The sequence below is a fragment of the Benincasa hispida genome, chromosome 10, assembly GCF_027475165.1.
Source record: "Benincasa hispida cultivar pf3 chromosome 10, pf3_genome.v1.1, whole genome shotgun sequence".
Classification (NCBI taxonomy): domain Eukaryota; kingdom Viridiplantae; phylum Streptophyta; class Magnoliopsida; order Cucurbitales; family Cucurbitaceae; genus Benincasa; species Benincasa hispida.
This window is the reverse complement of record NC_143487.1, coordinates 45,754,714-45,765,707: the sequence shown is the minus strand read 5'-3', so window position 1 is coordinate 45,765,707 and position 10,994 is coordinate 45,754,714. Positions and strand designations below refer to the sequence as shown.

At 35.9% G+C, this 10,994-nt stretch overlaps 1 protein-coding gene across 4 annotated transcripts; it reads right to left on the bottom strand.

The window, feature by feature from the left end:
* Positions 1–3,153: 3,153 nt before the first annotated feature.
* Positions 3,154–10,788, bottom strand: LOC120088387 (E3 ubiquitin-protein ligase ORTHRUS 2-like). 4 transcript variants are annotated; one of them, XM_039045646.2, is made up of 9 exons: positions 10,253–10,788; positions 7,691–8,223; positions 7,211–7,336; positions 5,584–5,683; positions 5,445–5,506; positions 5,208–5,310; positions 4,036–4,237; positions 3,751–3,965; positions 3,154–3,664 (listed from the first exon to the last, which is right to left on the bottom strand). In XM_039045646.2, the coding sequence occupies exons 1-9, from the start codon at positions 10,706–10,708 to the stop codon at positions 3,476–3,478; spliced, it is 1,986 nt and encodes a 661-aa protein (XP_038901574.1). In that variant the 5' UTR covers positions 10,709–10,788; the 3' UTR covers positions 3,154–3,475. The 4 variants fall into 4 exon arrangements, with proteins under 4 accessions (XP_038901574.1, XP_038901576.1, XP_090161866.1 ...); XM_039045648.2 differs by having other exon boundaries at positions 3,154–3,677; positions 10,253–10,763; XM_090305740.1 differs by having other exon boundaries at positions 3,154–3,677; positions 4,093–4,237; positions 10,253–10,763.
* Positions 10,789–10,994: the final 206 nt, after the last annotated feature.

Sequence of the window (10,994 nt, the reverse complement as noted above, 5' to 3'; positions counted from 1 at the left end):
AATTCACTTGACCAAATAGTAATACCTAGGAAATTCTCTCTTTGACACTTACACATTTTCCTAACTATTTTGGATTTTCAAGTTACACCCAATTTTCCCCTCCATTTGATTCAACACAATTAATCACACCACTGAAGATAGAATTCCTTGAATTCAATCCTAAAATTCATTGAAGATACTTAGGTTGTTCAATCTCCAAATGAGATATTAAAGCTTAACTTTAAAATTGAAAATAAGTAGTAAGGATTTAGGACTTACACTACAAGTCCTCCTGGGCCAACACCTAGTCTCCTTTTCTTTAGATCATCCTAACAAATTCACTAAGTATTTAAAACACTTAACTACTTGAGAACTTCACTTCATGATTTAACTTAGAATTTCTCAAGCTTAAAACTTATGAAAAATCTCATTCTTATTTCCTTCCTTTACCAAGTTTCACACCTATATCATACGGATTAAAATTTACTAAGTATCTTAAAGCATACAACACTAGAGTTAACTTCAAAGAATAGATGCTTAGAACTCAAGTTCTAGGGTTTACATGTAAATCATGGATCCTATTTTACTATGTAAGTATGTTTAAGTTAATGAATTGATGTATGGTTAAATTCCATTATATGTATGTTGTTTGTATGAAAGGGCTTAGGGATTTTTGTTGGAAAAATATTCTAAGCATGGGAAGTTTAGGTTCTTCGATAGAGGTGACACTTAGAAGAAATGAGAGAGTCTGAAGTGAGTTTTGCCTTTCCATTTGTCTAAGGATCAAAGAGGAAAAGATGATCAAAAGTGAGGGTTGGGTTGAGGGCCATGAAGAGGTTGGAAGAACGTACCAAGGCAAAGGGCTAAGCGGATTGCAAGGTGCAAGATATGTGTGAGTTGAAGTGTGTTAAAGAGAGTGTCATAGAGGTCTTGGGAGTTGTTGGTAAGTGACGAGTGTCAACGCAAGGGTTTAAGTCGTGATGGTAGGAGACAAAGGCTGAAGAGTATTAGCTGAGAGAGGGGTCTATGTGATGAGAACCAACCTGCGCGTTGGTATTCAACATATGCGTTAATGTGAGATAGAGGAGTTCAGCTTAATCACCGAGCTTAATGGGTCAGATGTCGTGCTTAGAGCCTTAAGCATAACTTAGTGGCCTAGTTGTCACCATATTAAACCATTTGCTCATAATTCACAAGTATATAAGGGAAGTAAGAAAAGGAAATCAGCTTGGCATTCTCACTTGTGCTAAGGGAATGAAGTTGTTGTCATTCTGATGGTTGATCAGCGTAGAGGGTGAGCTTGGGTTGCCAATCGGATTTTCCCATGAATTCGAGTTGAAGCTTGAAGATTTTCCAAAGAGTTCTAAGCTTTCGAATTTCTTGGGTAGGTGAAAAAGATTGATAAATTTTGAGCTTGACAAGAGGAATCAGAAGCTCAAATTTTAAGGTAAGGAAGTTAATTGTTGATGAGCAAGTTCTTAGAAGGAAATTATATGAAATAACACCTGGAATTTAAGTTATTAAGGCCAAAGGTTGAATCTGGGAATTTAATGTTTGATTAAGCAGGCAGTTGCATCTTACGGATAACCACGTAACTGACAAGTGAAGTTGTACGCGACTGAGTGCAAGCATTGGCTGGAGAATGTACGCATAAGAAGGACATCGGTCGGGCGTGCTAAGGAGAGTGTTAGCAAGCGCTTGACGCATAGGCACCATGCGCGTGTCCTAGAACCTAAGTGAGCGTTGTGAGCACAATGCCACTTACAAGCTGAGCGCAAGGTAAATTGTCTTTATATCGTGTTGTGATAAGTATGCTACGCGATGAAGGTTGTGATGGTTGTCCAAGAGAGATGTTCAACTTAAGAATATAAGTTAAGTTCAAGAGGGAGCTAATAGTTTTAACTAAGGGTATTTACTGATGTTACAGGGTAAACGCAAATAAGAGAAGCTTATCATCCTTTGGGAAAGTAGCCTAAGACAATGAGTGATGAATGTCCTCTTTTATATGTTTCATCGCATGATTTACTATTGAACTAGTTTTCAAGATATTTTCTTAATGATGAACTACACATGAGCTTTTAGCTTTGCACCGAGTTTTCTAAGTAACACATGAATTCTCTTAAGCACTACTTCAACGCATGCACTAGTATGAAGGTCAATGAATATACACATAGTTCAAACTTTTCTTGAATATGAAAATTTATGAAGTATGCATTAACTAGCATTCCTTATCTTATGATCTCCAAAATTAATTGGAGATCATAGCGGGAGTAAGGATTGACAAACAACAATTATTTTTCTTCACATTCCTTTCTACTTAGCTTATGTCTACATATAAGTTTAGATTTTGTATTAGTTAGCATGATCGTGTTGATTTAATTAATGGTTGAACATTTTCACTAGAATTGATCTTTCTGGGCTCTTCCAAATTTGTACGGCAAGCCGGGTCACGGCGGTTGAAGTAGGGCAGCAATTTTGCAGATTATGGTTGCTCCATCACCAAAGCGGTGCTTGTGGTTGTCGTTGGAAAAGAAAATGAGGTGAAACAGAGAACAGAAGATTAAAATAAAACAAAAATATGCTACACCAACCAAAGTCAATAAAAAATTAATAAAATTTGCCACATTATTCAGAAAATGTCAGTTCATTCATACCACATCCTTCGGTTAATTAACGGATGGTCAAATCGATCTAAGTACCAATTAAACATATTTTTCAAACCTCGAGACTAAAAATATCCATTTTTAAATTTTAGGAACCAAATAGATAATTAGATCAAACCTCAAAGACGAAAAACATATTATGTCCTTAAAAAATAAAAACCTAACCAGAAAGATTCAAGACGTTACACACCTCTTTGTTCATTGATAAAGAAAAGAGGGCGGGGGTTGAATCAGAATCGGATTGTGAAGGGCGTGAAGATATATTTGTGTTGTGGTTTTCGAAGAGAGGCAGAACTGAAGATGTCCAACCATATAGCGCTTGAGTTGGAAGAGCCCAGAAAGATCAATTCTAATGAAAAAGCTTGAGAAGTAAATGACCAAAATTTCCACTTGGGATCATCTTAAATGAATTCTCTGTATCTAAAACTTTGTATGGTTTCTATCCAATTATAATCTCATGGATATTGAAAAGGGAAAAAAAGGCATATAAAACAACCGTAACACAATGGAATAACGACAAATTAACCAGAGACTAAATAGACACTTTTCTAAAGTTCAACAATTAGAACCTAAGAGAATTTAGAGAAGAAATCAATCAGTTGGAATGGGAATGGAATTTACATTCCAACCTACCCATCATTCAATTGCCATGGCTTTGTACTACAAACAACTACATTCTAACCCACCTATGATGTCATCATTGTCTATTACAACTACAACTTGCCTATTTACACAACTTCTCTTAAAGAAAATATGACAAAGACGTATCTATTCGTCTAGCGAGGTCAGTTCTCAAAGAAGTAAACCACATGGCATTTGATATCGTCTTCGAATCAAATGACAGGTTTTTCCTCCCCATCATCAACCACCACCTTTGCTTGCTTTCTTTTTTCCACTTCATCTTTTCCCTCATTCTCCTCTTCCCTATCTATCTCTTCTTCACAAAGCTTCTCAGATTCATCCCCTTCTTCTTCAAGCTTACCTTTCAACGACTCAATCACATCCAACAAATCTCTATTCACCTATTCATGCCAACTACCCGAGTGAAAACAAAGGAACTGTTTTCTTTACCGTAAAACCAAAAAAAAAAAAAAAAAAAAAATCTTACCTGAAGATTCTGTAGAAAATCGGATATATCTGTCGGACAACAAGGACAAGTCATGACATTCTTTCGAGATCTAAGACTCCGTCCACCACTGCTTCTCTCTCTCAAGAATGTCTTGCCCACAAAAGCACCTTCCAAGCATGACTTGCAGAAGTTATGGGCACAAGGCGTAGTAATTGGCAGACTCATCACCTCTCCACAAATAAGGCAGCTAAACTCTGCATACACACAGTTACAAGCAGCAAGTGGAAAATGTTCAAAATGAATTGTTAGTTAGTAATGTCCCACCGTGTTCACCACCAAACCATCCTTTTTTAGCGACTTTACTCGATATAATTAGCCAACCTTTCAGTAACCTTTCTCGAACATTCATGTTGTGTGATTGCCTAATTTTTCTCCTTGACCTCTTCCCAGAAGCAGAATCTTCGGTTTCAACTGGTTTTGTGCTCGTTGGGGGAGGTCTGCTCCACTTCCATCGGTTATCTTTCTCCTGAAAGAAATTTACAGATGGTACATAAATTTACCACACCGCGGTTCATAAATTAGTAAAATTATCAGTAAACCAAAAACACTAGTAGTTAAGGCCCAGTTTGGTAACCGTTTTATTTTTAGTTTTTGGTTTTTGGTTTTTAAAATTTAAGCTTATTTTCTCACATGTTCTTACAACGGTTTGCATATTCCTAAATACAAGAGTTGAATTCTTAGCCAAATTCTAAAAACAAAAACAAAGTTTAGAAAACTACTTTTTTAGTTTTCAAAATTTCGCTTGGTTTTTGAAAACAAGGGTAAAAAGTAGGTCACAAAGTAAGAAATGTAGAGATGGTAGAGGTATTTGGGTTTAATTTTAAAAAAAAAAAATAAAAAATAAAAAAAATAAATGGTTACCAATGGGGCTTAAACTATTTCCTTACTAGATTAAGAAACTAACTACGTTAGAACCAAACCTAAACCAGGCAAATGTACATAATTCTAGAACTTAAACAACTTTCAGAAATTACATATCTTAGCTTATTTTACTAATATTTCAAAACTTAGTTTTCAAAAAACAGAGAAGAACTTAAAAGAAATTAGTAGGACTGAAAAACAAGAGCGTATAATTTAGTCTTTAAAACAAGGATATGCATAAAATGAACAACTAATTTATTTATCGTGAATTTGAAAATATTTTAAGAATAACTTTGATTATACAATCAAACATTATAAAGATTTTGAAGAGTACTTAACATTAGTTATATCACATTAAAGAGATAACTTAGTTACTAACATCCCAAATTCATAGAAATCTCATTATTTTTTCTTTAAGGAATATGTATTGTAAGGAAAACTGTCATTTAGACAAACAAAAGGATTCTCTGTAATCAAAATTCAATACAAGTTAGATAATAACGAGAAAAAGATGAGTTTGTTCAATTGGGAAAAAGAGATCTCATCACAAGTGAAATATAACGGAGAATACTCACATCAAAGTCCCATGATGGACCTTCCTTCCTCTCCGTAATATTTGTTGCTTTTTTCAGCTCTGAAATTGATGGTAAGGGTCTAGGGTGATCTCCATGTTCATCGCTGCATTAAAAAAAAAACTTATTGTAAGTGTTTGTTTAATGAAGGAAAATGCCTTAGAGGCAAAGCCAGAGACTGCAACTAGCATTTCAGCATTTGGTAACATGAAAGCAATTACATAGTTAGAAAACACAAACCTTGTCCATGGAGCAGGATCATTGTCGCATCTAACAAATAAATACCGACATACCTTAAAGCCCTAATTTCAGGATACACATATTAATCAATAAGCTGTTTATCACATGGTAGTTTAGGAAATGAGAATAGCTACAATACCTGAATTCCCACTTTACGCCAACACTTCTCAATCCTATAAATTCCATCATAACGCAGTCCCTTCTCTGGAGCATATGAGGAACGCTTTTCTTTGTGAGATCTGTTAACATACAGCATTACCCATGTAAATTTCAGATCCCTACTTGGAACAAAGATCTGCTCTAACATACACAATATCAAGAAGCCAAGAGTAACACTAGTTTCCCCAAGGTGTATTCACCAACTGTCATGCAATCACATCTAAAAAGGTACAAGAAGCTTCCAATCTGGCATGAAAAACAGACAAGCAAGAGATAAAATAGTGGAAGAATTCTGCCTTTCCCATACCTCTACCTAACACAAAAGCAATCTTTCTCATTAAAGAAATGAAAAGAGATTAATGGTTAAAAGATACAAACCCCACAAAGAGGGAAGGAAAAAGAAAAAAAAGGAAAGCAGACCAATTCAAAATAATATTATGTTAGGAACCAAGGTAGTATGGGATGCCTTTGTCCCACATTGGTTAGAATGGGATGACCAATGTGGTGCTTAAGTGGCTTGACTCTCCCACCCCAATAGCTAGCTTTTGGGATGTGGTTCTCCAAGGTGCTTAAGTACCTAACAATGGTATCAAAGCCGGTTGTTGACATTCTGGAGTGGAATCGGCGGAGGGTTCTAACTGGGTGTGGCCGAATGAAGTACCACCGGAGTAGCCGTTCGGGACGTCGGCTTTCCGAGGATGGGTATTATTAGGAACCAAGGTAGTATGGGATGCCTTTATCCCATATTGGTTAGAATGGAATGACTAATGTGGTACTTAAGTAACTTGGCTCTCCCACCCCAATAGCTAGCTTTTGGGATGTGGTTCTCTAAGGTGCTTAAGTACCTAACATATTAATATATAGAGAAGCCATTAAGACTATCAATAAGAGAACACCCTGAAGAAGCTTTAAGATGTGCTGAATCAAAGTTATCTATCCACAAGCAACATTTGTCTTCAAAAACCCTTTGATTTCTCTCTAACCATATTTCATAAATCAAGATGATCAATTGATTCTTCCTCAGCATAACAACGGCTATCGAAGGCAAAAGGCAAGAAGTAGGAGTCTTCCTCTGAAGGACCTCGGTGGTATTTACACAGCTATTAAGCATAATCCAAGAAAGAATGCTGATCCGTTTTGGAGAGTTAGACTTCCATAAGCTGAGAACATGGAAAAATACTTTGAACATGCTCAACCAAAGCAATAGTAGTTTTACTGCATTTCTTTAGTTTTCAAAATCAGAAGTTAACTCACTTTACACACAGGACAATAAATGAGGCTAATGAAAACCATGAGCTTGTCCAGTTCCATGTAAGTAGAAAATCAAATAATTCTCTGCGCTATCTGGTATTCTGAGTCATAAACTCTCCTACAAGTTGAAATGGTGAACTATATGACAGTATAAATTTTATGTAGAAAATGAATAGTCGAGAGACCCAAAGCAGTGTATACCAGGTTTTGTTACTGTCTTCAAAAAGTTATATGATTATATTCTATATAACTAGAAATACAGGTTCAGGACAAATAAATGGGCGTACATCAACACAGCAAATGAAATAGAAACTCCAAAAACACGGAATATCAGGCATTAATTTGCTGCCACCTACCTAACAACCCGAACAGGATAACCTTTCAAGCAACTAACTTGCAGCGCTTTGTTATATTTTTCAAATTTCTGGTCAAAAGACTGATCCTTGCTTGTACGTTTGTTCCCACTAAGGTCTCGACCCCCACTGCAATTTAATTCCAAGCAGAATCATCAAACACAATGGTTTATTATGCATAGTGACCGAATAATGTAAAAAAGAAAAAATATAGAGAGAGGTAAGTTAATAAAAATACCACCAATTTTACCCTATACCAAAAAGCTCTTCAGAAGCTGAAAACAAACAGGAAATAGATCGAGCCAACATGGGAAATGGAACAAAACAATGAAAATGAACTTATCTTATGATTATTTAACACAAGAGCAAGTCTTCTAAATAACTGGGGTGTTAAAAGTTTGCAGAACAGTAAACAGACGAGGACAGACTGCTAACCAACATCAAGAACAGGGAAAGAACAAACTGCATAGAGTACAAAAAAACCTTCCAGTGTAGAGGAACCACTCCCCATGATCTTCATCATCCTGGTAGCCACCAGAAAGAACCACTGATTGGGCACCAATATTTGACTGTCCCGCTATACCTGCAATATGTGGGAAGTGAGCACCCCATTGGCGACATTCTAGCCTATCCTCCCAGCATTCACCAACCAGAACACCCTGGTTTCTCTCAGGATCATTTTCAGCAGGAATAGGACCAAAATGATCAGATGGAATTGTAACAAATATTTTTCCACTTGCTGCATTAGCTTTCCCTTTTTTTTGTGCCCGGTCAGTGGTATAGGCTTTATCTGGTCTATTTTGATTGTGGACATAATGATAAGCCTTCTGAGGTCCTCCGGAAACAAATGATTTCGACAATTTAGCCATACGAATGGCCACTACAAGGGTTGAATTAATGCGGGGCTGGCTAGCCATTTTAGTGGGAATCACGCAGCGGCACTTTGCACAAGTGTTCTTTCCTAGTCCAATCCACTTCTGGAAACATTTTAAGCAGAAATTGTGGCCACATGGAGTCTGGATAATGACATGGCCATATTCTTATTAGTATAAAGTCAATTAATCAAACTAATAGACAAGGTTAATACACTAATAGTTTACGTGCACATCAACGAGAACCCTAAAGTAATTAGCAGTAAACTAAAATTTCAAAGATACAAACCAATAGAAATCGAGAAATGCTTGCCATTAACTGATTGCCAAGACACTATATTGATCAAAAGATAGAGATTTTACAAATAATTGCAAGTCTTTTGAATGATGAATTAAACGAGATTATTATTATTACTTTTTATTTGTGAGTGTTCCGGGCCAGTTTATGACCTTAACGAGACAACCCGACCATCCCTACAACATTTGGGCACCAAAGAAACTCGTAGGATAATAAATCCTAGATTAGGTGGCCACTATGGATTGAATCTATTCCCTTAAGTCCTTTATTAAAAATTTATGGTCCCTTTTGACCACTAGACCAACCCATGATGGTTGAATTAAAAAAGATTATAGGAGATATAAATCAATTACGAGTCCACAATAGAAGTTAATGGTGTGGTTAAAGGGTAGCTATTTAGAAGGGTATAAAATGCTTGCCAGCCCTTCCTCTCTTTTCCAACCGGTATCACAATCTTGTTTAGACCAATATCGTTAATCTTGTTTAGGCGACCATTGTTCTCAAACTTGGTTATTTCAGCTAAAGTTCCATTCAAATTGGTTGTCTTTTCAATCCAAAGAGTTTGATCATCAATACTCGTTTCTTAAAATAAACTTTTGGTTGAGGGAGATTGTGAGAATTGTAGAGAAACATTTTGCTAGCCAGTGGATGGCTGTCTAGTGCAAGGAGATGGAAAAGGATCTGTTTTTCGTAACTTTCATCATACCTTATCGTAATCTTTTCTTTCTAGTCACTGAACGAAAATTGTGATTCTTCACCATGAGGACAAAGAATCTGCAAAGATTGTTGAGCCATGGGGAGTAAGGCAATGGCGAGGGCCTAATATCTGGTGAGGGGGGAGAGGAGAGAGGAAAAGGCATTTTATCGATCTTTTTCTCTTTGATGGCTTGAAGTATAATTATATTTACATTTATATGTCGATCTAAGCATAGCTCATTAAGATAAAGCACCAACTGTCTTTCCTTAAAATTGAAGATTCTATCCCTCAACCTTACCACATCTGTTGAACAATAATCGTTAGAACGTGACTTAGAAATATTTTCTCAATACTATCTATGATGAGCACGTCTAGTACGGTTATCAACAAAAAAATGCTCACTTTTAAACTTGTAAATTTCACCAAACTTTCATAACGTATTAGAAAATATATTAGTAAAAGTTTGTGAATAAGTCTATTAGAAAAAATATTAGTAAAATTTTGAAACCAAAAAAGATGTTATAAAAAGAATACCATATACAATTTTTTTTGTCAACTTTGTCGGACAAAATCCATTCTCTTATATCCACATTTTCATAATATCATCAAAATATTCATCAACACCATCTTGCCACCTAAAGGGACAAGCTTATTGATAAAGGTTTGAGGATGAACTCAAATCAAAAGGGATATAAATAAATAAACAATCCTATTTGAATTTTGATTAATGTTTTATTTGGTAATAGAAACATTTCATTAATGAATGACGTAAAAGAACAAATCCAACACCAATAGGTGATTACAATAAAAGTTGCCAATTAGAGCATATATAAGATAAACTAAAATGAGAAATTTTTTATATTAATGATAATTCTAATAACCACCTACAACGCCTAGGGATATTAATTGATAGAATCATTCAGTATTCACTATCTGAGACCAAACCCTCATTATAAACCTTAATCCAATAAGTTATAGATACAATGGGGCCAATATTTGACATTCAAAACTAGGAATTTTCATCCATCAATACATATAAAAAGGGAAACTACATTAAATAAACTATGAAATCCTCAAGTCAGGAGAAATAAATGAATGACAATAGGCAATAAACAGAAGCATTAGGTTTCATTTAGTCTAAGCTACACCAAAAAAAAAAAAAAAAAAAAACAACTTACAGTGACTGGCCTATCAGGTAACTGAATACAGAAAGAACAGTTCAATCTCTCATCAAACAAATCCAAAATATCATCTCCCTCTTTTCTCTTAAGATCATTCTCGTCGGACCGTGACTTTCCAGTAAGCAGCTCCTGGCGTTTTTTTGCCTTCTCGCCGTCAGTAAGGGAAGAATCGGCCTCAATGGCTCGAATCGCAGCAATGAGGTCATTAGAAGGCAGAGTTGGGAGTGGAGAATTGTACGGCGGAGGAAGGGAAGTATCTTCAGGAGCCGGTGAACAGTCGGGACAGTCCCATTGAAGAGTAGAAGCTAGGGTTTCAGGGGGATTTGAGAGACAATCGACATGCCAAGGAGTGACGCAAGTTTTGCAAGTGATGGTCTCCATATCGGAAGGGTTAGCCCGGCAAAGCATGCAAATGCCATCGCCGTCGCAAGGTAGCTGAGAAACCTGGGCCATGAGAGAGGTGAGTGCAAGAAAAGCAAATTATTTTGCAAGAATTATAAATCATTTCAAGTCAACTCTAACGTTGAGATTTGAGGCCACGTTTATGCACACGTAATCAAGATCTATTCAATCGTAATAGACTACGATCATGTGTCAATCATAGGAGATTACAAGTTTGATTTTTATTGATGTTGTTTACATTAATACTTGGTAATAAAATATAATATATAATGATATCGAGATATAATAAAAAAATTATCAAATTATTTTGCACATTCAAACACAATGTCCTTCACTT